The sequence below is a fragment of the Pleurodeles waltl genome, chromosome 5 (genome assembly GCF_031143425.1).
Source record: "Pleurodeles waltl isolate 20211129_DDA chromosome 5, aPleWal1.hap1.20221129, whole genome shotgun sequence".
NCBI classification, from domain to species: Eukaryota; Metazoa; Chordata; class Amphibia; order Caudata; family Salamandridae; genus Pleurodeles; species Pleurodeles waltl.
In genome coordinates, this window is record NC_090444.1 from 1,203,024,750 (window position 1) to 1,203,052,156 (window position 27,407).

General features: G+C 45.1%; 1 protein-coding gene across 1 annotated transcript in view; it reads right to left on the reverse strand.

Moving 5' to 3' along the window:
* Window positions 1–27,407, reverse strand: part of PPIL6 (peptidylprolyl isomerase like 6) — a 213,458-nt gene that overhangs the window by 118,813 nt on the left and 67,238 nt on the right. Inside the window, exons 4-6 of the mRNA XM_069235469.1 lie at window positions 23,722–23,784; window positions 23,393–23,540; window positions 5,122–5,178 (exon numbers count right to left, since the gene is read on the reverse strand). Of these exons, the coding sequence (XP_069091570.1) occupies window positions 5,122–5,178; window positions 23,393–23,540; window positions 23,722–23,784 (268 nt within the window). The remainder of the gene's footprint in view (window positions 1–5,121; window positions 5,179–23,392; window positions 23,541–23,721; window positions 23,785–27,407) is intronic.

The window sequence follows — 27,407 nt, forward strand, 5'->3', positions numbered from 1 at the left end:
TACAGGGAGTGCAGAATTATTAGGCAAATGAGTATTTTGACCACATCATCCTCTTTATGCATGTTGTCTTACTCCAAGCTGTATAGGCTCGAAAGCCTACTACCAATTAAGCATATTAGGTGATGTGCATCTCTGTAATGAGAAGGGGTGTGGTCTAATGACATCAACACCCTATATCAGGTGTGCATAATTATTAGGCAACTTCCTTTCCTTTGGCAAAATGGGTCAAAAGAAGGACTTGACAGGCTCAGAAAAGTCAAAAATAGTGAGATATCTTGCAGAGGGATGCAGCACTCTTAAAATTGCAAAGCTTCTGAAGCGTGATCATCGAACAATCAAGCGTTTCATTCAAAATAGTCAACAGGGTCGCAAGAAGCGTGTGGAAAAACCATGGCGCAAAATAACTGCCCATGAACTGAGAAAAGTCAAGCGTGCAGCTGCCACGATGCCACTTGCCACCAGTTTGGCCATATTTCAGAGCTGCAACATCACTGGAGTGCCCAAAAGCACAAGGTGTGCAATCCTCAGAGACATGGCCAAGGTAAGAAAGGCTGAAAGACGACCACCACTGAACAAGACACACAAGCTGAAACGTCAAGACTAGGCCAAGAAATATCTCAAGACTGATTTTTCTAAGGTTTTATGGACTGATGAAATGAGAGTGAGTCTTGATGGGCCAGATGGATGGGCCCGTGGCTGGATTGGTAAAGGGCAGAGAGCTCCAGTCCGACTCAGACGCCAGCAAGGTGGAGGTGGAGTACTGGTTTGGGCTGGTATCATCAAAGATGAGCTTGTGGGGCCTTTTTGGGTTGAGGATGGAGTCAAGCTCAACTCCCAGTCCTACTGCCAGTTCCTGGAAGACACCTTCTTCAAGCAGTGGTACAGGAAGAAGTCTGCATCCTTCAAGAAAAACATTATTTTCATGCAGGACAATGCTCCATCACACGCGTCCAAGTACTCCACAGCGTGGCTGGCAAGAAAGGGTATAAAAGAAGGAAATCTAATGACATGGCCTCCTTGTTCACCTGATCTGAACCCCATTGAGAACCTGTGGTCCATCATCAAATGTGAGATTTACAAGGAGGGAAAACAGTACACCTCTCTGAACAGTGTCTGGGAGGCTGTGGTTGCTGCTGCACGCAATGTTGATGGTGAACAGATCAAAACACTGACAGAATCCATGGATGGCAGGCTTTTGAGTGTCCTTGCAAAGAAAGGTGGCTATATTGGTCACTGATTTGTTTTTGTTTTGTTTTTGAATGTCAGAAATGTATATTTGTGAATGTTGAGATGTTATATTGGTTTCACTGGTAATAATAAATAATTGAAATGGGTATATATTTTTTTTTGTTAAGTTGCCTAATAATTATGCACAGTAATAGTCACCTGCACACACAGATATCCCCCTAACATAGCTAAAACTAAAAACAAACTGAAAACTACTTCCAAAAATATTCAGCTTTGATATTAATTAGTTTTTTGGGTTCATTGAGAACATGGTTGTTGTTCAATAATAAAATTAATCCTCAAAAATACAACTTGCCTAATAATTCTGCACTCCCTGTATATGCGCCATAGTTTTAACAAAAGGCACATCCGGCACTAGCCAAATTAACGTGCCTCTGGCGTATGCTGAATATCCACTACCATAAATTTGGCCCCTCCACCGACGGTTAAGCTTAAGTAATTCCACTTGTGTCAAATGTCTCTCTTGTAGACAGGCAAAATGTATCCATTGCTGCCTAAGGTAGGAATACACCCTATATCGCTTAATAGGATTACCCATACCCCGAATATTCCAAGTTAACACAGCATATTCTAGAGCCATTAAATCTACAGACAATGTTCAACTCCACATCTGCTCCCTCCCAGTTCCCCCGGGTACTCCACCCAATCCGCACCTTCCCCGCCCACCAGGCACTTAAAAACAATAAAAACAAGAGCAACAACTCCCTGAACCCGGGCCCGATCCACAACAAGTATCATGCCAAAAGTCCCCAAACATTCAAACAGTGTGTTAAAAGCTGTAATATACATGCGGCCCTTCGGTCAAGGCACTAGGCCTTTCGTTCCCTCTCTTCAGGGGGGGCTGGAGAAGTGAAGGAAGCTGTATATGAAGCACATGTCTGCGTTGTAGGTCCCAGGGGGGTCAGAACATGGTCAAGTCCAGGACCCGATGAAGCAGCAAACCTGAGGGATGTAAGGCATTTGTCAGTGGGAACCACCTTCCCGCATTAGATTAGTTGACTCATGAGGACAAGAATAGAGTGCCGTTATTATCAGAGGTCATCTGCCATGCACAGGATTAAGGTCGGGCCCTCCCCTTCAAGTGAGTTCCGGGAGAGCAATGGGGTTCCTATATCTGTGTCAGGGGGAACCGGAGGAGTGTCCGCCGGTGCAAAAAAGGGGTTACTGGACAGCTGCAATGCTTCTTTTATTGCCCCACCCTGCTAGATTTACATTTGCGCTCTTTGCCTGGTGGGGCTAGCCAGGTGGCATCCTCTCAAGACTCCTGTGAGGGGTGCATTAGTCCTTTGCCGTGCAACCAGGTCCACGCGTCCTCCGGAGAGTTTAACACTTGTGTCACTTTGCCATCAATCACCCAAAGTTTTGCAGGGAATAACAGTGCGTATTTGTAATTCAGTTCTCTCAAGCCTTGTTTCACTTTAACGAAGGAGTTACGCTGTTTCTGCACCTCAGAGGTGAAATCCAGATAAGCTGAGATCTCTGCATTGTCGTGGCACCACGGACCACTGGAGCGGGTGAGTTGCAAGATTAAATCACGGTCTCTGAAATTCAGGAGATGGGCCACTATAAGTCGTGGAGGTGCACCCGGGTGAGGGGGCCTACCGGACACTCTGTGGCCTCTTTCAACCGAGAAGAACTTCAAGGGGCTCCCCCCAGAACGGTGTCAATCAGCCATTGTTCTACAAAAAGTTCCACACTGGGGCCTTCAGTTTGCTCAGGGAATCCCACCAATCGTATGTTGGTGCGGAGGGACCACCCCTCTGCGTCCTCCTCCCGCCTGTGTAGAGCAGTCATCTCCAGCTTCACCTGCGTCATCTGGGTCTGGAGTTCCTGTACCGTAGGGTGGCAAGTGAGGACTCCGCTCCTTCCACTCGTTCTGCCAAGTTACCATGATCAACCATAAGCAGATTAACCTCCAATGCTAGTACCTCAATCCTAGCTTCCAGTGACGTTTTCGTGTCCAGGATGGCCTGGAGGACTCTATCAATTTGAGCCGAATGTTATTTGAGCGTTGTGTCTAAGTGGGTAAAAGTCTCCAGCGCACCTCGGTCTCTCAGGGGTTAGTCTGGGTCGCGCCCAACGTTTTTGGAGCCTCTAACATTCCTCATCATTTCAGCGCAGTGGGGGCGAGGGCTGTCCGCCACCAGGAGGAGCGTTCTCTCTCACCGGAGTTCAATACACCCCACAGTATTCCCAGATAGTTGCTCTAGACGGTGGCCAGGAGCACAGATAAGGCTGTAGGAGGTTTTGTAATAGGCATAGCACTACTGTCTTGTCATGACCTCAGACCGCCGGCGCATCTCCCGTATCCTTCACAGGTTGAGGCCCAATGTGCTGAGCCCCCTCTGTATTAGGGGTAGTACTTATGGAGGTGCAACTCAAATTTCCAAGTAGGTAGGAGGTCAGTCAAAGGATCTCTCTTCTCAGCACCAGCTGGGGGACAATCGCTGAGAAATGGCCACTAGCTGTGGTTCCCTCCGGTTATTGGTGTTGCGGGCCCTATGACTATCTGCATGCGGGACCCTCGTCCAACTCACCGGATGTTGCTGTGACCACAATGTGTCTCAGAGTTCCCCACTGCCACACTTTGCAGCTGCCACATAGCCGTCCCGGCAGGCGGCACCCCTCCAGCTCGCGGTACCATAAATCAAAAGAAAAAGCAGCTGGTGGTGATTCGCTTCACAATCACGGCTTCTCCGCTGCTGTTCGGCTCTGCGCTGGTGCACCAGTAGTGCTGGCGATTCCAAATTCCTGTGGGGAGCGCACACCTTCCATTGCAGGTCCAGCAGCAGCCCAACGGTCGCTATCCAATACGGCCGCCCACGTGCGGCCGTCCCCTTCACCTGCCCAGGTTGCCGCCAGGAAGGTCCAGCACTCTGCATCCTCTAGGCCTCTGTGTCCGCGTTGCCTCTGTCGCGCCGGGTGCGGACATCTCTCTCAGAGGCTTAGACGCCTCTCCCGGGGTTGCGCGCAAAGTACAATGCGTCCTGGTTTGGGTCCGATGCGACGGCAGGATAGAGTCCGCGGTTCGCCGGCCCAGGGTGCCGTCAGGAAGGCCCAGCACTCTGTGTCCTCTAGGCCTCAGGGTTTCAGTGTCCACGTTGCTTTTGTCACGCTGGGTGCGGTCTTCCCTCTCAGTGGCTCAGATGCCTCTCCCAGGGTTGCACGCAAAGTACAGTACATCCTGGTTTGCGTCCGATGCGACGGCAGGATTAAGTCCCCAGGGCCTTCGCGGAGCTCCGATTCAAGCATCCGCATCGGCCGCCATCTTAACTCTGCCCCCCCAGTTTTGAAAATAACTGAAGGGATTGTTATTCATCACTACTTCTTGCTGGAATAACTACAATAAAAACATGTCTACCATGTCACCAGTTTCACTTAACTGGCCAAAGGTACCTACTCACCTTTTGCTTACTGCAAAAGCTCCAAAGAGGTCTCATCACTAATCCAACCATTATTCAGTGATCCATCTGAAAAAGAACTGTAGATACAGAAATGTATATCGGGCAGAGCCTGCCCAAACACTGCAAGCCCACCCTATGAGAGCCAGCTTCTGAAAATTATGAAGAATACAAACTGCTGCTTTAAAGATATCTGCCAAGCAGGAAAAGTCAATGGGTCAATAAAGCCGAAGTTGTAAACAGTTTACGCTGTAGGAACCCATTCGTATTGGGAGAAAATGGCCTCACAATGGGAATGGCAATTTTTCAAAATCTCTACACCAATCAAGTGTGGAAAATTATAGCTTTGTTGACTTTGGCCACATAGTGTGAATATCAAATTGGAAAGGATTATTTTTACACATCAGAACACTGGGCAAGGATCACTACATAGCGCATTTAGCATTTCTACAAACTAGTGTTTAAATGTTACCTTCAAAAAGGCCTCCAAAAATTGACTCATTTTCTTCTCCTACACCAGTTGGTATACCTGTACAATAAATATAAATTAGCAGTTAGAATTTATACTACATATTTTGACCAAAGCAACCTAACAGGTCATTAAAACAGTTTTCAATTCGTTATTTTCCATTACAAATGTCTTAAAGTCTGGGTTGTGCTTTTGGCTCAAACGCACAAAACCCCTGAAAATCACCATGGTTACCAATGTACATCACACATGCCATAACTCACACCAAGAGCCATGTTGCTCTCTTGATAGCTCTTTTCTTTGAGCATGGAGGGTGGTGCGAGTTATCCCTTTGGTTGTATGGCTTTGTAACCACAAATGACAAATTTCAGTCATGATTCGCTTTTGAATCAGAATACAGCTCAGCTCTTAACTTTGTTTTTTTCACTGAATTTCATTGGTTGTTTTATGGAGCCAGGCCCTGTGTCTTTGGCCACGCATAGCGGGGTTTGCCACAGGTTGCAACCTCAACCTGCCTCAGGTGGATAGCCCACCACAGACGGTTAATACCTGCTATGCACGGCCTTTTATGGTGCACAGAGGGAGTTGCCCATTGGGCCAGCCTTTCGCCAACTTCCCCAAGGCCCAACTCCGCCTAGGAGGTCACCCCCCTGCTGTGCAGACGGGTTGGGCCATTGAACCTGGTTTTATTGTGGCGTGAATAAGTCTATGTATTTGCACAACTGGGCTAAACATTTTTTTCATACATCTCAGATTAACCTCTACGATAAATGCATGGATGTACGGTAGGCATTACTTACCTGAATCACTACTGATTTGTCCCCAACGGGGCAGTACTACTAAAGTCTGAAATTTGTTTGAAATGTATTTCTTGTTATTGGCCCAGGGCCTATGCCCATGAATTCAGTAAGATATATGGACTGTAAAAATCAAGAGTTGAGGACAAAGAGTTTGGGTTGCCTCGGCTGGGGAATCATTTATTCTAGTCACCAACAGGCACTCACCATTTGGTAGCAAGGGACTGTGCCATTCGTCTGATGGCTGTATGAAGAGAGATGCCTAAGGAAGGACCACCCCCAATCTCTATAGCGATGCATGGCTGTTTGTGCTTACCCTGAAACTCTCCGTTTCTAATAAGGATGTACCCCAAATTGTAACTTCTTGTCAAAAGGAACATCTGCAGGGAGCAGATGGGCAATCATTCTGTGACATAGCAATAAAAGCATAACAGAGATATAATTTAAAGATGTCAGAGGCCATAACTGTAACTTATATTCCCCAGGCCACTCTTCTATATATGCTTATGTGACTCACGAAAAGTAGGCATGGGATCTTGAAGAGTTCCACTAGCTTCTTCCTGGCCCCTGGCACATCAAAGCAACCTTCAAGGTGTTTGATATGGGCTGTGAGCTGCTGCATTCTGCTGCTGTCATTAGTGATGTGCCACAAAAGCAAGTAGAGGTGAAGGGAGGAGAGTGATGCATGGGGTGGGGGTGGGGTGCATGGTTACTCCTCTATCACCTCTATCATTGAACAGAATCCAACCCCATATTTTTTAATACATTATTTTTGTTGTTTTTTAAGTGAATAACTTTCCCTGATTAAGAAAGACAAGTAAACATAACGTACTTTTTCTGAATACTCATTCGAGCCGTGCCCGAGCATTAGAATAATTTACATTATCTGCCATTATCTGCCATTTCAGATCCCAATTTATTAATATTTATTATTTATTATTAATGGACTAGTAATACGGCTGGTGGTATATCCGTCACTTTACCGTCACTTTTGGGACGGATTAACACCTCCTCCAAAGTTGTAATCAGGCCCTGTGTCCCTGGACAACTCCAAAATTAGTGTAGCTAATCACCCTTCCCATCCACACACCTCATGCACACTGGGAATTATGCTTAACTCTGATGTGTTACAGACTGAGTAAACAGTTCAGCTGAATTAGCTTCAGTCTAGTACTGTTTGTCTATACTCACAGACACACCACTGCATCTCTCCATTGGAATGTCCATGGTCCAGTTTCCTTTTCCGCTTTGTCCTACTTGTCTGTGATTGTTAGATGTGTCCACCATCAAGGGGCCATAAAATCTTGAAACCCAATCACTTTCCACTTGTTTTGATATAGGGAGATTTCTAGCAGGATACATTCTGAGGTTTTGTCTTTCTTTTCTATATTTTGCTTTAAGATATGCCTTAATTGAAAATATTTGTAGAGTTATCCGGTATGTAGCTCAAACATGTCCCTAGGTTTTTGTTATGGTGTTGTTTTGATCAGGTTAATTTCACTACAGGTCACATTCCATAAAAACTTATAATCATGTCACCTCTATCACTATGCTACCCACTTAAAGCAGAGTTTTCCTGCTCGATATCGTTCCACCCTATAGATTTTGTTGCATTTATCTACACCACTGTCAATGCCTGTCTGGTGGGAATCAGCAGATTTTAATGTGCTCTTCATATAGTGAATAGAAAATGTTTTTCAATCCATTTCTTCCCTTTCAAAGCAGATCAAGAATTCATCTTGGGGATAATGCAGCCACGCTTTTATAAAGTTCAATTGCGAAGTTCAATGACACCTTCTCTGGTTAGTGAGTCCAATGCCCCAATGTGCAAACTGGCGTACATAACTTTGGAAGTAGTGCGATCCCATCCCTTTTCAATATGTTTAGGCCTATCATGAACGGTGTGTATTGCAAGATTTACAGAAAGCAAGAAAATTGCAAAGAATGGCATTCTTTGCATGATCTACAAAATTTCCTTCATTCCTTTTCAACTGCACCATATCTGATCAGGATGTTGTCGAGGATTTAAAAACATTGCATTAGGCCTCATATTAATACCCAGCCATCTGAGACAATTATACCACCAGCTGATTTCCTCAAAGAATGTTCTTTTTTCCAGTTGAAATATGGTTATAGTACATGAAGTAATAAAAGCACGATGCATGCGTTCACTAAAAACGTAGGCAAAGTCAAGAGCACAGCACTGCAGTACAGATTAACAAAACTCGAATGACAGAGACGAAAGTGAGTCTCCAGTCCCACCAATCAGTTATGAACACACACCTGGGACAGCAAGATATGATACTGGAAGCTACATATTACCCTTTGAAAGAAAATGCCAGTACATTTATCCTCAGACCATTTCTCCGATCATACCAACGATAAGTCATTGCAACTCGTCATCAGAAATCGGAGTGCATCCATTGCTCAAAACAAAGAGTAAAAGTATTCAGGAACTTCCCAGAATGTTTCGGGATCTTAAATGTTTGATTCAATAGTTTATCAGAGTTGGGGTCAAGCGGACAATAAGCAAGATTGCTAACATGTTAAACACATCAATTTATGTTAGGGTCAATCTTATGAAACATGAAAGATTTATAATCTGTGTCAAGGTCTGTGGTTGTTGTGACCTTTCCGTCCTTCCAAACATGCAGAAAGTGACAAGAAGATGTGGAAAAAACACATTTGGCAGAGAGTCGTAAATGGTGGAGATGCTAGGTATAACTGGCCATACCTGGGACTGAGAGCAGAGAGCATGCTCCACTGTAAGATGGCCGTCGTCTTTACTCGACGTTCAAGGAAACACGAAATGACATAGGCAAACTCACTGGTACAAAGGAGTTGAAGATGAGCTGGCGAGCGTCTACTATTCTGACCATTTTGGGGTCTGTGTTTGATATTCTGCTGGAAGCTTTGTGTGCGGCCGAGGAAAGGCAGCATTTCACTCTTCGCATTCTTCTAATAAGGAGTTATGGTTTGGAGAGAAGCGCGCTTTGGGGCTGTTTGTGTTGCATGGACTCCTGATTAGCAGCAGTTCAGTGCATTACTTGGAACTGTGTTCATATTCATGTTTCTAGTCCAACTACATTATTAATTAATTGATGATTTGATACAGGTTGCTAATTCGGAAATCTGTACTTCGCGTGAACATCTCTTTGGAATCTCAGTACTGAAGGCATTTGTTTGTTGCATCTGTTAATTAATAATTGTTCAGTAATTTGGGTAGCGTGTGTGGGCTGAACTTTCTTGCAATATTCCAAGCGTCTGGGGCTAAGCTAAAGAGTTCTTGGACTCCTTCACAAGTCATTGTAGGCAGTATAACAAACGTGATACGAGTGTGTTCTCTGCCACATGCCCTGTGTCTTTTTCCGCTAAAGAGCTGTGGCATCAGTAATCGGATGCGGAGTTATACACCTATTCTATGATTATTAATAGAAGGTGAATTTGGTTGCACAATTGATTTTAAACCACACACTTTTCTTTGCGTTGTTATTACCTGCACTGTGTACCTGGAGCTTGCTATCATTATAGTTTGGTTGTTTGCTCTTCTTGTCTTAAAGATCTCCTTCCTAGCCGTACCTTCCCTAATAACCTTCTCCACACCTAACCACTCTGATCCTCTGTTGATATATTATCAGAGTCAGAGCTGCCTGAAGGTGGGCCACTGGGGGTACTGCTCCCAAGGATTTCCAGGTCTGACAATCAGCCCATGCATCATAAGGTCGCCTCCTTAATTTGAGCATATATAAGAGACTATTGCTCCTTCTCATTCTTAATATCAAGGGCTTTTTCTCAACTACGTTTTTTCTGCGTTCATATTTAGTGCAAGCCATTTAAAATCTTGAGAAGTGACAGCAGACTGCAATGTTTTAATTCACCAGCAGCAGTGTTTTAATTCTCTAGGAGAATATTTTAATTCCCTAGGGTCATTCCCTGGGTTTTCTGACCGCAGATTCCTCATCTTAAGAACAGCTACAACAGCAGTTACCCCCCACCCCAAAGGTAAGTAGTCTAGGGAGTGGTCGTAGACCAGAATGTCCTTCAGATCCAAGCCATGCAAAATGGCATTCCTATTGGACGAGGCTGTCATAGCAGACAGTTTTGGGAACCTATGCACCAATTTAACATCGCAGCCTGGAAGATGTCCCGAACCGGCACCACCTTGCCAATGCCACCACAGGGGCCTTGGCCTGATTTATATTTTTCCACTGCATAGGGGATTTTAATGTAGGGGAGTATCCATCCTAAGAAGTTCATTTTCTGCACCTCTTTTCCCCTTCTTTGGTCCTGGAATATCCTACAATGAGCTAGCGCCTAGCATGATGGTCCCTTGTGTAATTAATGTAAAATCTCAATACTGTTTTAGGGTGAAGCTGACTGAGCCACTCCTGGATCCTCAGCACTAACTTGTCCAGAAAAAAAGGTGGTGTAGGGCAGTTTCACCGATAGCACCTGTAGTTTACTGACACTGCATGCGGAGGTGGTAGCAATCAGGACCACAGTTTGGAGCATCAGTAGTGATTGTGAGTGGCTGTGCACTGGCCAAAAAAGTGTGCACATAAGAAAAGTTAACACTAAGTTCAAGTTCCACTGTTGTACGATAAACGTATTAGAGAAAAACATGTGAGTCAGACTTTTGACACCTCAGAACCGGTGATCTAAATAGATACAGTTTATCAGGTAAACACAGAAAGCCTGAAAGGGCCAACAGACAACCTTCAACTGTGCCCACTGCAAAATCTTGCTGGGCCATAGACAAAACTTACAACACCACATCCCAAAGTTTGGCCTGCAGAGGGTCGGTATTACAAGCAGCACACCAGGCAATGAACTTCTTCCAGCATCCAGCCTAAATGGGCCTTATCGAATGGTGTTGAGCTGCAAAGATAACATTGACTACAGTTGCCCCAGTTTGTACCCATTTAACTGTTGCTGCTCAATCTCCATACATGAAGTATAAAGTGTAGAGACTCGGCTGCAGGACCATGCCCTGTTGCTGAGACAGGAGGCCCTCCCAGGGTGGCTGCCAGATCAGAAGGCAAATGCTCATGTTCAAGAACGCTGATTAGCATACACTCTTGGGCTAGTCTGAGACTATTTGAAAAATTGGGCCTGGTCTGTTTTGAGCTCGAGGCAGAAGAGGCAGTGGTATGTGTGAATACAGGAGACTGAAGACTTTTCACAGTCGAATGGATCTCTATGCGTTGTCACCCACTGGTCAAAGATGCCCTTTGCCAACCCGAGTGTCTACCAACGTGGACCCCTCAAACATAGTAAGATGGATGCATGCAAGAGCACAATGTCTTTCACCCACTTTCCTCATACAGAAGAGCTGTTAAGAACTCTCCTGTGATGCATACTGTCTACAATTCAGCTCCAAAGTGAATAGCAGTGGTTACAGAGGATTGTTACGTCGAGTCCCATACTAAAAGGAGAATATATCTGCAATTTATTAATTTACCTTCACCTGTGCCACCAGTCTACAGTGTCACAGTTTAACCTACCAACTACAAATCAGGCAAATGTTCGTATTGCATTCAAGAGTAAAAGGGGCATAAGAGGGTCAGGACTTTAGATGGAAAGAGTGGACATGAGAGGGATACAGGTGATAAGAAGGTTGTTGAATCTACAGTGTTTAATTTGTGTCTCCACTGCCGAAGCCCATTCTCCCATCCTTATTTTTGCTAAAAGTGTTCCAAACATTACTTTATGTCTCATTTTCCCCTTAAATTTCTTTGGAATTAAGAGGGCACAATTTTGGAGGAAGGTCCACCTGACCCTCTGTGATTTCCTTTAGTTTTGTCACTATTTCTGACAAGCTTGTCTGAATATGATCACATTTCCTTGTCATATGCCAAAAATATGTGTCTGGTTTTCTGCATCCAGGGCAGATCGCTATTTTTATGTGTAGATTTTATACAGTCTCTGTAAAGTTAAATCTATTCTATGCATGTTATTACATTGCATTAATCTAAAACTACCACTGCTGGATACTGTTTTACTGGTGTACATGCCTTTTCCCATTCTGTTTCTAGTATGGGTTTCATTGGCACAACCTATCATTCTCACTCCTTAAATTCATGATTACCCAGTTCTAGAACTCATGTTAAAACTATATAACTTGAATTAACCAAACTCTTTGTTGTTCCCACAGTTTTGTTTGATGATCTGGTCGCTGAGCGAACCCATTACTAGCAATCTGTCAGGATACAGGACATTCACTCATATCTGCTTCTGTGCTGTCCTGACCGAGTACATAAGATGTGCAGCTGCCTGAATATTTCCACTTTGGTAGCTTTTGTCTCATCTATTTGTTTTTTAGAAGGTCCAATATATTTTAATTTGGATGAAAAATGCTGAAAGTCAAATTTGTAGTTAAAAGAATAGCCTGTTAGTGTTTTCCAGCTTTTTCCCATTCATTTTTGTAATGAGAAAGCTGGGCCATTCTCAATGTCCCAAACATGGGTCACTGATCAGCTTATCAAACCTGGGCACCTCAAATACTTTACCTAGCAACGTTCTGTTGACATGGATCCATGAGACGTACATTGACTGACTCTAGATACAAAGCAGAGATGCACTAAAGAAAGTGGGGGTTTCAGTGGAGAGGGGAAGGGTCCTGAAATGAGGCTAGTAGACACAGCTGAGCAGCAAGGGGAGTGACCATGCTGTGGATTGGAGAGGACTAGGTGTGCAAAAGCTGTGAGTGTGAGAGCGATGGAAGTGAGAGCTTTTAGCAGTTATCTGGAATTGTGGTGCTTACCCTGGTTTGCCATTGCTTGAATGTGTGTGTTTTCAGCCTCTTCATAAAGTAGATAAGGGATTGAGCACTGCACATATGAACTGGTATGAGATGTGGTTCCAGATTCTAGTTCATAGCATTTGAAAGCCAGTTAATGAATTATTTTTCTTGTTACATTTACTTACTTTAAGTCTAGTGGTGATGGTGGTACTAGATATTCATAATCTACCCTATATATTATTGTATTGTATTGTAGAGTATGGTGTAGCTGGTTTTAATATGTAGCAAGCAGTCATGAGGGGTCATATCATCATCTTGCACTGGTGCATTGTTCTGATGAGGCCTACACAGAGGATAGTTGTTATACCAAACAGCCTTAGGGTGGTCTTCCCCCAATCTCCTTGCCCATTTGCCTCTCATTTTTGCTGTATCTTTTTGTTGGCCTTAGGACTGTGGGCACTTTACCACTGCTGACCAGTGCTAAAGTGCATGTGCTTTTCCCTAAACATAGTAACATAGGTGTATCTACAATTGGCGTATTTAATTTACTTGTAAGTCCCTTGTAAAGTGGTATACTATATACCCAGGGCTTGTAAATTAAATGCTACTAGTGGACGTGCGGCACTGATTGCGCCACCCACCTAAGTAGCCTTTTAAACATGTCTCAGGCCTGTCATTGCAGTGCCTATGTGCAGTTTTACTGCCACTTCGACTTGGCATTTAAAAGCTCTTACCCAGCCTTAAACTCCCTTTTTATTACATATACATCACCCCTAAGGTAGGCTCTAGGTAGCTCTTAGGGCAGGATGCTATGAAGGTACAAGGCAGGGCATGTACTTTTACATTTTACATGTCCTGGTAGTGAAACATTCCCAAAGTTGTTTTTTACCACTGAGAGGCCTACTCCTCTCGCAGTCTACTTTGGGAATTCCTTAGTATACTTTTAAGCTGTAATTCCTGATCAGACAGGAGTAGCTATGTCATGGTTCATATCACTGGAATGGTAATGACAAATCCTCTTTAATGGTAAAGTGGGATTTAACATTACTATTTTAGAAATGCCACTTTTAGAAAGTGATAATTTCTCTGCTCTTACTGCTCTGTGTGCCTTGCAGCATGTCTCCCATACACATCTGGGGCAGGTGACAGCTACACTTTGTGCATTCCCCTAGACAGCCACAAACACAGGAAGGTTCGGTGTGTCGGAGCACTCATCTGCATTCATCTGTATTCTGATGCGCCTTCCTGGCAAGGAAGGGTGGGGGGGAATCTGACACTTGCACCTGAATAGGAAAGTGCCAGTCCTCACACAAAGGACTGATTACCCCCTACTGGTTGTGTGGAGCCAGGGCTAGAAAGAAAGGATCTTTGTGCATTTCAAAGACCCTTCTTTGAAGTCACCCCCATTTCAAAGGCATATTTTGGTATAAGAATTGTGTCTCTGACTCCACCAAATCTGTACATTACTGGACCTGGGAAGAACTCTGCTGGAGTAAGGACTGCTATGCTACAAGGAATACAACTCTGCTTGACTGACTATTCTGAGGAACTGCTTTACTGCATTGCTGAGCTGCCGCTGCTGTCTGCTGAACCCTGCCCGGCTGAGGACAAGTACTGGAGCCATGTCACTTGAACCCAGGCTTGCCTCCTGTTTTCTGAAGTCTCAGGGAGACAAAAGATTTCTTCCAACTCACCTGCTACAGCTCCTGGATCCGTCTTCTATCAATTCCTGACCCCCCAAGAGGCATCTCTCTAGCTTGGGCCCTTGGAAGTGGCCTTTCTGCTCTTTTAACCAAGCTTTTGGGTTCTTCGCCAACAGCCCAGTACGCACCAGAAATGGGTCACTTGCACAAAGGATCATTGTGAACAGGCACAAATTAGTCTCTTCGCCCAGCAGCATCTGCGCTCACGGCTGCCAGGCTTCAGCCCGTCTGTTTGCAACACCTGGCGACTCTTCCCACCCACGAAAAACTCTTTGCACAATACTAAGAAAGTAAAACTTCAGCGGGACGTACCTGGAACTGTATACGAGTTGCACTCCATCGCGGTCGGCCTGAACTTTAAATTAGCCTCAGTGTAGCGTGACCTCAAGTAACCTTTCAGCACTATTGACTTCTAAGCACTGTTTTTGGACTTAATCTTTGAACATTAATATCGAGACTTCTACGTATTGGATTTTTTTTGTTTTTGTCTTATTTTACTAAGATAAACATTCTCTATTTTTCTAAACCTGTGTGAAGGCTTTTTGTGTTGTTTTCATTGTGTTACTGTTTGTGTGTGTGTTGCACAAATACTTTATACATTGCCTCTTAAATTAAGCTGGATTGCTCTGTGCCAAGCTACCAGAGGGTGAGCACAGGTTAATTTAGGGTGTACATCTGACTTACCCTGACTAACACTGGTGATCAGCGGTGTGGATAGGACTTGTGTTTGTGCAATACCATATAGTAAGTCAGTGTTTACTACAACTCTACCTGAGACCAATTCAAGCCTTTTTCCAAACATCTCTGATTGGCTTTTTGATTTGTTTGCTAAATCATGGCGCTCACTGGAGAAGCCACACCTGCAGGACCTGATTTTGAGCTGGCTAGGCTCTAGGCCTATACTGCAAAATAGCTCCAAAGTTTTTTCAAGGACTTCCAAGTTTCTACAAAAGGTTTCACTAGGAAGGTGGAGCTGCAGAAAGATTTGAGGCCTGGGCGGAGACCCAGGCTGCAGGAGATGACAACCCAGAGGAGGAACAGGTCAATTTCTGAGGAGGATGATGAGGATGACCTGAATCCAGAGCCTGAGGTGGCTCTGGAAATGCCTGTGAAAAGGGCCAACAGCTTGCCAGGAGCAGGAGTGGTTCCCAGACCAGGGAGTAGTGCATCCACCAGGAACCTGCCCCCAGAGCAGCTGGCACACAGGAGGGAGGAAAGAAGGCTCAGATTGGAGACTGCTAAAGTGGAGCAGGCTCTTGAAGAAAGGAAATTTGCTCTTGAGGAGAAAGAATTGGCCCATGAGCTCAGTTTTAAAGAGCTGGACATAGGAGCTCTGGAAGTAGGATCCAGCAATCGGAATGGTGGCGGAGCTCTGGAAGTAGGATCCAGCAATGGAAATGGTGGCGGCATACCTGCAGTGTCCACTGGTGAGTCAAGAGTCCGGATACCCAAGGATGTGGTCCTCAGCTATATGGTGGGGGCTGACAAAGATAAATGGTTTGCAGCCTATGAAGTGGCTCTGAGTTTGCCCAAGGTACCAGAGGAGCTCTGAAGTGGTAATTTGTGGAGGTACATGCCCACAGTGGAAAGGGATACACTTCTCACATTAGAGGTGGGGGAGGGGCATACATTACACTGATATGAAGGCCATACTAGTCACCAAGTTTGGGCTGACAACTGAGAAATACCAACAGAGGTTCAGGCCCAGTCACATGATTGCACCACAGAGTGGGGTGGAGTGCTTGGAATATGCTAGCAAGGCACTGAGGGGCTGGGTGAAGGGCAGCAAAGCAAAAGATTATGAAGGGCTGTACAACTTGATTTTGAAGGGGAACATGCTTGATCCTTGTTTTACAGAGCTGTGCCAAACCCTGGTGGACAGTAAGCTTTCTGATCTCAGGAAGCTTGCTGAGGAGACGGACATCTGGGTTAGCACCAGAGTGTCCAAAAAGCCATCTGGGAGGTGGAACTACCAAAAGGGTGGTCAGGCTTCCCACCAGAAGGAGCGGGGAGATAAAAAAAAAGACAGTTCTCTAAAGGCCCCCAAAACAGCTCACAAGGGAAAGGGTCTGGTTCACATCCCAATCGGGCCACCAAAGGAAAAACCACCCTGACAAAAATCAGCAGCCCAAAACTCCCAAGTGTTATGAGTGCTACAAGTATGGGCACAACAAAGGGGATCCCAGGTGTCTAAAAAGAGTGCCACCTCTCACTGGAGGAAAAACCCCAGGGTGGTTAGTGTTCAATTGGGGAGCAGTGTGGCCAGTTAAGGAGGGGTGGGGGGTGGAGAGCAGCTCAGTGGAGTTGCCCTAGTGGCCCTGGGTGACAGCTGTATGTTTCCCAAGATCCATGTGCCCTCAAATACTACAAAGCATAGGCAATGGGGCTCCACCAATAACTAAGGTGTTGAGGCTCTGAGAGTCACAGGTGCCAGTCCGACTACGACTATGGTAAGGAGTCAACTGGTGTCCCCAGAGCAGGTGATTCCCCATGCATTTCACCAGGTTGTGGTGGTTGACAACAGAAAGGGTCAATATCTTGTGCCCCTTGTTCCATTTGGTGAACGGGGAGGGTTCAGGACCTCTGAAGGTTGCTGTGAGCCCTGCCATGTCAGTGGACTGTTTGCTGCTTTATGACATGGAGTCCACTATCTGGAAGGAAGTGGCACTCAATGCTCATGTGGAGATGTAGGGGTTACATGATTGGATCTGTGCTACCACAATGTCCATGGCTGCCCGGGAGGGGAGTCAGAAATGGCTGGAGCCTGAAATAATGGCCCAGCCGACTGCTAAAAAGGGGAAAGGCAGAGGGCGTGGAAAGCCAGCCCCTGAGTGTACCCCCAGTGAGCTGGATGGGGCACCTGTGGTGGCTGCTCCAGAGTCCACTGAGGAGGTCACTGCTTCTCTTGGTGACCTGCCTACACTTGCTGGATGGCATGTAGAAAGAGGTCCCACTAAGAAGGAGTTCTGTAAGGCACAAAGGGGTTGTCCAACCCTTGAGGACATGAGGCACCAGACATAAGCCCAAGCAGCAGGTGATGTGTAAGAGAGCTATCACATTTATTGGGATGACAACCTCCTTTACAGTGAGCCCAATGCTCCTATGCATGGGACAAAAAGGGCCCTGGTGGTCTCCCAGTGCTACAGGACCTTTCTACTGGAGCTGGATCACAAGATTCCCCTGCAGGACGCTTGGGCCAAGACAAGGCCTTTGCAAGACTTGCCCCAACTTTTATGAGCCCAACATCAGCACTTCCTCGGATGCATTCTGTAGGGCGTGTGTTACTTGCAGGACCAGTGGGAAGACCGGGAAGAGGCTGAAAGCCCCCTTGCTCCCTTTGAGCGGGTGGGCATCAACATCGTGGGGACCATGGATCCCCAGACTACCTCAGGTCACACGTTTATCCTGGTCTCAGTGGATCATGCCACTAGGTACCCAGAGGCCATCACTCCGAGGACCACAACTGCACCTGCAGAGACAAAGGGCCAGATGTGGATTTTTACCTGAGTGGGTTTCCCCAAAGAAGTTGTGTCTGACCGGGCACAAACCTTACGTCTGCTTACATGCAGTTAATGTGGAAGGAGTGTGGGGTAACATACAGGTTCTCCACTCCTTATCACCCACAAACCAATGGGTTTGTTGAAAGGTTCAACAAGACCCTTAAAGGCATGATCTGATGAGGCCTTGAGGAAAAAGCGGTATATCCTCTTACCATGCCTGTTTGCCTACAGGGAGGTACCACAAACAGGAGTGGGTTTGAGCCCCTTCGAGCTTCTATATGGGTACTCTGTTAGAGGCCTTCTGAGTTTTGTCAAGGAAGGCTGGGAGCAAGCTCCCAGAAAGATGCTGGCCTTCAGGAGCCAAATGGCTAAGTTGTGGAATTCCAGCCTGGGCAGAAAGTGTGGGTTATGGAAACTGGGGCCTTCTAAGACCGTTGTACCTGACACTATGAGGCGATTGAAAGGAAGGGTAAGGACACCTACCTGGTGGACCTCAAGACCCCCAGACAACCCCACTGGGTGCTCCACATCAATCACCTCAAACTCCACTTTGAAAGGTCTGAGCTCACCATGCTGTTGGTGACAGATGGGGAGGAGGAGGTGGAGAGTGACCCTCTCTCTGACCTCCTGGACTTCAAGGAGAAAGATGGGCCTGTGAAAGGAATAATCCTTTCCCCCACACTAACTCCTGAGCAACAGTGTGACTGTCGGCAAGTGTTGGGAGAGTTTGCCTCACTTTTCCCCCTTATTCCTGGGATTACCCACCTGTATACCGGTGATGTGGACACAGGGGACAACCTCCCTGTCGAAAATAAGTCTTACAGGTTGTCAGATATGGTGAGGGCCAGCATTAAGAGTAAAGTCTCTAAAATGCTGGAGTTGGGGGTGATAGAACCCTCCAGTAGCCCCTGGACCAGTCCTGTGATTCTGGTACCAAAAGCTGCCTCCCTCCCCCCCAAGTACCTCACCTGAACTGATGACCTCACCATTACAGATGGCTCCATTCTGTGACCAAAACAGATGCTCATCCCATCCCCTGGGCTGATGAGCTGACTGACCGGTTTGGGGCTGCCCAGTACTTAAGTAACTTTGATCTTGCATCAGGGTACTGGTAGATTGTCCTAACAGACAGTGCCAAAGAGAGGTCAGCGTTCTCCACTCCAGAGGGATGTTACCAATCATGTGTAATGCCTTTTGGACTCAAAAATGCTCCTGCCACCTTCCAAAGGTTGGTGAACAAGGTCATTGCTGGTATGGAGGCCTTCTCAGCTGCCTATAAGAATGGCATAGCTGTCTTCAGTAGTACTTGGATGGACCACCTCTTTCACCTACAGGAAGTGCTTCAGGCTCTGCGACAGGAAGTGCCAGAAAAGGCAGGACATGTCATTGTAGTGAAAAATTCCTAAAGTAATTTTTTTAACTACTATGAGGCCTACTCCTCTCACAGGCCATCATTGGGAATTCCTAAATATACTTTTAAGCTGCAATTCCTGATCAAAAAGGGGTGGCTCAATAATGTTTCATATCATGGGAATGGTAATGAATAATCCTCTTTAATGGTAAAGTCGGATTTAACATTACTATTTTAGAAATATCACTTTTAGAAAGTGGGCATTTATCAGCTATTACCGCTCTGTGTGCCTTGCAGCCTGTCTCCAAAACACATCTGGGGGCAGATGACAGCTACACTTTGTACATTTCCCCTAAACAGCCACAAACACAGTAAGGTTAGGTTTATCTGAGCACTGGGCAGGAAGGGTTGAGGGGGGCTGACACACTTGAATAGGTAAGTGCCTGTCCCTATACAAAGGGCTGATTACACCGTACTGGTTGTCTAGAGCCAGGGCTAGGAAGAAAGGATCTCTGTGCACGTCAAAGACCTTTCTTTGAAGTGATACCCACTTCAAAGGCACACTTGGGTATAATAACTGGGTCTAACTTTGGATTTGCCCCGGACTACTGTACCCTCAAGTAACCTTTTAGCTCTATTGACTTTGAAGCATTGTTTTTGGATTTAGGGCCTTATTTAGATGTTGGCAGTAATGGTCATGCTGTCGGTTTTCCGACCGAAAACTCATCCGCGGCCATGATGGTCCACCCACATGATTTAGATGTTGGCGGTCCTATAGACGATAACCCGTCCGAGTCCCGCTTACTCCGCTGAGGAATCCCATCTGCTGGCACGGTGCCTTAGGAAAGAATGTCTGACAGCGGGACTCCAGCCACACATACCACCGAGCAGATTTGGATGTGCCTTATCGCTAAGCAAAACTTGGGGGGGGGGGGTCTGACCTCCACTTCTGACTTGGTGGGTAGTAAGTGGGGGGGGGGGGGGGAACTCACTTTTTCTACTGATTCAACATCCATTTCTGGCTAGACACAACTGGATGGGACCCTCCTTCATTGTTGCCACAGCACCACGGAGAAAACACGACCCCATACCCTGTCACTGGACACGAATGTAGGCAACCCCCATTGACTGTATAAGTTGGTAGGGAGGTCTCTGCTCATGGGCTGTAGGCCACTGCAGGCATATACATGTCACAATTTTTAATTACTGTGACATGCATACATCAGGAACAGGGGTGGGTCAGACACGGACGGAGAGACACTGGTACACAACACAACACACCTGTCATTATGGTGGCAGTATTCAATGCCAAATGAAAGCTGGCACCAGAATGACGATACATTCACACATGTCAATTACGCCGATGAGTGCACATTGCAAGGGGACCTGTAAATGTCATGTTGTGCTTCAAGTTGTGTGTGCGATGTGATTGGCTGGGTTAAGTGGTGGGAGGTGTAGTGGATGATATGGTTGTGTCAATATGTGTGACTCTTGCATATAGTGTGGATGGTGTTGTGTATGTTGTGCTGCTGCATGCACAGTTCAGGTGACTGTTGTTGTGTGGCGGCCACTGCCGTGATGTGTGTAGTTGTGCATGTGTGTGTCTGTGTGTTTGTATAGATGAGTGAGTTGCTGTGTTGTGTCGTGTGTGATGCAGGGGGACGAGTATGTGAAGGGTAGATTGTGTGTGTGCGTGTGCGCATGTGTGTGTGTGACTTACCTCTATTCCATAGCCACTGCCATTGTCCGATGTCCACTGGGTCTAGTGAAGTCCTCCCTCAGTCAGCAAACTGCTGGTAGGACACCGCCTGTCCAACTGTAACATCTAAATACGAGCGGCAGAACACGCCTAGCTGACGGCTAGGAAGAGAACTACGTTATGGTGGTCTTCAGTTCAGCTGTAAAACATCTAAATATGGAGGGCGGAACACCACCGATTTAATGGTCTTCTCAAGCCTGCTGCCAATGTAGCTTGGCGGTAACACCACCAAGATCTAAGTCAGGCCCTTAATCTTTTAAAATTCATATTTCGACTTCTACTTATTGGATTATTGTTGTTTTGGTCTTGTTCTACTCAGATAAACATTGTCTATTTGCACAAATACTTTACACATTTCCTCGTAAATTAAGCCTGACTCCTCTGGTCCAAGCTACCAGAGGGTGAGCACAGGTTAATTTAGGGTGTATATATGACTTACCCTGACTAGGATTGTGGCCCCTACTTGGACAGGGTGCATACCTCTGCCAAATAGGGACCACGTTTCTAACAGTGGTCTTCACTGGAGCCTGGTGAATCTCAAGGATGGTGGACAGAAGAGTGTTTATTGACTCAGTTGAGGTGAGAAAGGACAAGAACATGAGTTATGATTTTGAAACCTGCTTCCGGTAGAAAGAATTCTCTTTGTGAAGCATGGAGTATTTATGGCACGCAGTCTTCACCTTGGGTAGGGAGATAGGATTTTCCAGCTGTACTCTTAGGGGTTGGAACATTATTTTAAATCTAATTTACCAATGTTTATACATTCTTCACTTCTGGAGCTAAAATCCAAAATCTTGAAGCAACACCTTGTCACTCCTGAAGAGTTTAACTCACAGCTCTGCAACTCTCCTCACTGCTCTGGCCCTACCTCCAAGACTCACCCAACACTGTTTCCCCAACCGTTGTAACTCCCCCACTCTATAAGCACTCCCTCTCTGCAATACCCATTCTAAAATTGCAATTGAGTGCAACTGCTTTGTTTATGAGTACAAAGATTTGTGATTATCACATGCATACATAAATATACAAATACATACATATTTTTAAAAAATCAATACCTTTTCAAATTTGTTCAGGTGCCCAGCAGAGGTCAGATAGTCTGTAACCAATGTTTGGGATACTACTTTCTCGTGAGAGATACGTATGTCAGTGTAATTTACGTGAAGGTTCAGTAGTAGGGAAATAAGGGGAAAAAGCAAATGCAACAGAGGACCTGGTTTAAATATTAGTGGAGGGGTTACTCCGTCACAACGGTAATGGATATCCCATCTGCAGAAATCTAAATCCCATAGGATATAATGGAATTAACATTTTGGCGGATGGGATGTGCATCTCTGATGTGATGGAGTAACCCCTCTGCCAATATTGCCAACATCTAAATCCGACCCTTAGTTTTCAACTAAAGTAAATAGTGCAGTATGTGGGAAAAGGCCTCTTTTTGACATGGTTAGCTCCCACTTTTTGCCTGGTGTATGATGGTGCCTAGAAATTGTTAGTGCCCAGAGCCCCTGCTAACCATGTTCCCTGGGTCAGAACTCGTTTCCTAAACTGTTGTGATGCATTGGAAACATTGGAGACACCTTTAGCTGCTACTATAAGCCCCTAGTAAAAAGTACGTAGGTACCTAGGGCATGGGTTACTAAGTAGGATAGGCAGGCCAGTGCACAACTCATGCCAAAATAATGTGGGAAACACATGGTATTCCTTAATGTGAAGCACTGCGCAAAGGGTGCAGCCAAAAGGTACACTGGGAAAGGAAGCTAAACCCATTCTCCCTTTCTAGAGTCCATCAGCACCCAAACGTTAGCCTATGTTTTGATACAACTGCTTTGGTTCAGGAAGTACATCTCCAGCTCTAGATCAAAGGTTTAAGGGAGGTTCGGCATTCTGTGAGTAGCCAAATAGCCAGGCACGGGGCAAAGCTCTTCAATTTTTGTGCAGATTTTTTTTATATTAGTCTAAACAGAAGGGATGTAATATATAACTCACCATTTTGATATAGGGCTCACGCACCTTATACGCAAGGATCACAAGAAGGTATAAAATTGTGTTAGCTTTCACTAAAAGCCCCCTAATCTCAATTCTATGCACATCCGAAGAGATGCCCCATTACACACTCTGCATTACACAACTATCCAAGAGGGGCACATATTTCATTAAATTGGGATACTCTTACAACTGGAGTAGGGTCTAAGAGTGCTCCTTTCTTAATTTCTGGAGCCACGAAGAGATCTTGTTTTATGTGCTGCCTGGGTGGTAAGTTATGCTACCAAACGTGAGGAGGGTAATAACATGTAACTATAACACCCATGTTCTTCACAGAAGGCCCTTTTTGTCAGTAGGATTCACCTCACATGAAAGCGTCCATTTTTCCATTATTATTCTTCTAAACTCAGTTTGTACACATTTATTGTAAACATACCTCCTGCTTGTATCCAGCCATTCTTTACAATTCGGTGAAAAGTTGTTCCTTTGTAATTCAGTTCCCGGCAGTCTGTCGATATGGTTTCAGGTAACTGACACAACTCTCGAAAATTCTCACAGGTTTTTGGGCATATGTTAGAAAAAAGCTATACGAAATAAAAACATGTATAGTTATTTTATTATAGATATAATTACTATGAGAAGAGGAAGACTACAATTAAAACTGTTTTGAAATTGCATTGATATAGCGCTTATTACCCCAGACAAGGCACTGAAGTTCTTCCCATTAATGATAATGTAGCAATGTAATTTTTAATTGCAAAATACCTCAAATAATAATCGTCCACTTGGCTCGTCGTCAATAGCTATGTCCATGAACACAAAGGTATTCTATAAGATCAAGAAAGCAAAAGGTAAGCGAAGGTAAATTCAAAAATATCACTTGTTCAATACAAGTTCTCTGACATGGTGAATGGGGATGTAGCCACCTGAAAACAATGAATAAACGATATGTAAAGGAAGTCAAAACCCAAGCCTTATCTGAAACAGAGAGTTGGTGACGCTATTGTACAGCAGCGGACTTGCATGTTTCTATTTAACACCTGGTGTCCTCATATAAAGTATTGTAGGAAATCCAAAATAAATAATGTTAACAACTGCTACAAATACAGCCATTGGGATTTGTTGCATTTATGCTTAACGACTACAGACATCTGGGTAGTAAAATTCCACGTGTCAGAAATACATTAACAAATGCAAGCATTGCTGTAGTAAATATTATTATAATAGAACTAAGTTGGCAATAAAGAGCCTGATTTAGACCCTGGCGGGTGGGGTTCCTCCGTCATAAATGTGACGGATATCCCACCCACCATATTACGCTCCCATTATATACTATGGGGATCGTTATACAGCAGACTGTATACCTGTGGCGTTTGTGACGGTATATTCCCTCCGCCAGCCTCTAAATCAGGCCCTAAGTACAGCAAGCAACAGAACTCACACTACACTTGTGACTGCGAATGCTGTGAAAATGCAACACCGTTGCCAGACACAGGGAAAGTTCAGAGAAGACCATGGACAAACGAATACAGTTTACAGCGACTCAATGAAGAGCACTGCCTCCATTTGAAGCTGGTGAACAACACCCCATAGCCTTTTCCAAAACAAAGGGGCTGACCACTACCCAAAACAGTGTATTCACTGACACACACCCCAGACAGTATTCATCATCGGGAGAGTGATGGCATTACCTTCAAATTCATGTATGCACGAATCTTGTTGACCTCCATCAAGGCTTCACATCCACTGTCTAATGGCCAAATTCCCACTATTACTGATGGGAAACAGCATAAACAATGCGGCCAGAACCATTCACTACCATTACCATATATCCATTACAACACATGTGTCTTTACCACGCAAATGTTTACCCCGAATATGCCTTTATCGCGCATGCCTTTACAATTAAATTGTAAGTATTTCACAGTTAAGTGTATTATATATATATATATATATATATATATATATAGATATATATATTTTTTTGTGTGTATTTAACCATACAAAACCATAGAAATTCAGCAGTTATAATTATTTTAATTAACTATAACTCGCACCCCAAGGTAACTATAAACTTGTGGCCTTGCCACTCCAGTGATGTGTAATAAACTGCCCACCAATCACACTGAATTCCAATGAAACATGAGTTTAATATAGAACTTAAGTGTTAACTTTCTACATTGTGTTGCAAACATTTTGCTCTTTAAAACCTAACCTGCTTCCTTGTTACCATGCAACAACACTCTTCAGCCAATAGCAAGCAGTATTAGTAAGTTCAAATCACCCTACAGAGAACATGTTCATCTGCTGTTCCAGCAGAAGACTGAAGATGACACTCAGGTACAGTACTGTGACTCAGTAACGTTCTTAAAATGATTACCTGAGGAAGATGAGACTTTTCAACATATTTAGCCAAGTTTTTAAGGTGTGGGTCATGAGCTACCAGGGCCTGGGGTTCAGAGAGGTCAACAGTGCTTTGGAGCCAAGTCTTAAACAGTACTAAAAGATTAGGGGCCTCATTATGAGGCGGCCCTAATTGTGGCAGTCCGACCACCACATTACAACCCTTCAGGAGATCGCCGTTCCTGCCAATGGGGTGACGGTGGTCTGAGTTGTACTCAGGGCGGCACTGAACTCATCGCTTCCTGGCTGATTACAACTCACCTTACCGCCAGCCTTTTCATGGCAGTCACCCCACTCTGGAAAGGCTGGCGGTAACAGTGTTCTGGGGGCCACGGGGGCCCCTGCACTGCCCATGCCCACGGGGGTGGGTGGTCTATGGGGACGCCACTGCCATGGTGGTGGCATCCTCCCAAGGGAGTTTGATGGTCCCACAGTGGGTCCGCCAAACTCATAATGAGACACTAGGTCAGAAGTAATCTGGCCTCTTTGGCTCTTATTTACACAGCTGTGGAGGGTTAGACAGGTGCTGTTCATGCCCACATTGCTTTCTCTATTCCATGGGGGTGAACGTGTGGTTGGTGGGGGAGGTCACTGGAAGAGGGGATTGTAAGGATGAGACAAATGGCACTGTATCACCTTGGTTGTAGATTCTGGTGTCTTACCTTCTGATTTAGTGCTCCAGAGTGTTTCAGAACCTATTAGGGGCCTCTCGTTTGCAGCTGCAATCAGGGTCAGCATTCTTGGATGAGGTTCCACTTTTGGGGGTTTGAGGGGCTTACATGGAGAGAACTGTCATATGAAGCAGCAGCCGAGCCTGGCTGGAAGAAGGTGGGAGCAGGTGTGGCCCACATAACAGGAGTGTTCAAGGAGGTGGACCAACTCTGTGGCAGCACCATCAGAGGCAAGCAACCAACCAAGGAGTGCAGAGGTGGTGGGGTGACAGAAGATAGAGAAAAGGATTTGGAAGACAGTGTCCATTTATTAAGTACAAAGGTGGTTATCCTCTAGTGGAGGGGGGAGGTTTTCAATGGAAGCCAGTGACACCTATTGCTGCGGAAAACAGTTAATTGCAAAGACTGCAAATGGAGCTCATTTTTAAAGGACACATGTGATCTTGGGGTTAGAAGGAGCAGGTACAATTAAAGAGGGGGCAATGCATAAGGGTAAGAGTTTAGAAGGCATGTTATTTCAGGGGTAGAATGTAATGGATTGGGGTGATACAGGTTTGGTCACGGAACAGCATAAATCCAAAAACTAAGTAGATTCAAAGGAAAGAGATTGGTGACTTTTAGGGCCAAAGACAGTGAATATGGGATGCAGATGTGACAGAGAGAGAGAAGTTTATGTTGAAAAACTGATTCCGCTTTGGGGTTTGAGTTGTGCACAATGTTCCGATCATAGCAATCTTTTTGAGTGCAGTATCGTTGAGTGAATATAGTAAGCCTGGTGGAAAACATCAGGATGGGGTACTATGTGATAACATTGATTTCCAAAATATCTTTTACAAAAATTACTATTCAAAACACCTTTTAACATAATATTGTTTTCCAAAAGCATCTTAGACCATATACATATATATTTTTTTATAAAGAATTTGTATTGATTTTTGGAAGAACAAAAGGAAAAACATAAATGTAAATACACATGGAAATAACATGGCACCACTAGCCTGAGTACATCCTGAATACATCCATCGCCCTGTCGGCCCCCGTGGGTTTGATAAACACTGTGTGTACACATTCAGAGAGATCGGAGTCAATAGTCCTCCATACTGGAGTGATTGAGAGAAATTGTTTGGTTGATGAGATAGCTAAGGCACGGTTCCTTTAGCACATACTGTTGTATCTCTGAACAATCTTACCCCCTTCCACAGGTTCCTGTTCAGGGATGAGGTATTTTTTGGTGGTTCAACTATCGCAGACAGCCTAGCCAGCCAATGCATTCTCCCATTTCCCCCACACTGTATTGTACTTGTTAAGACAACCTCTTGCTTCGTACACTAGTTTTTCACACTGTGCACACCAGTCTACACCTCGCCTCCATTTGGT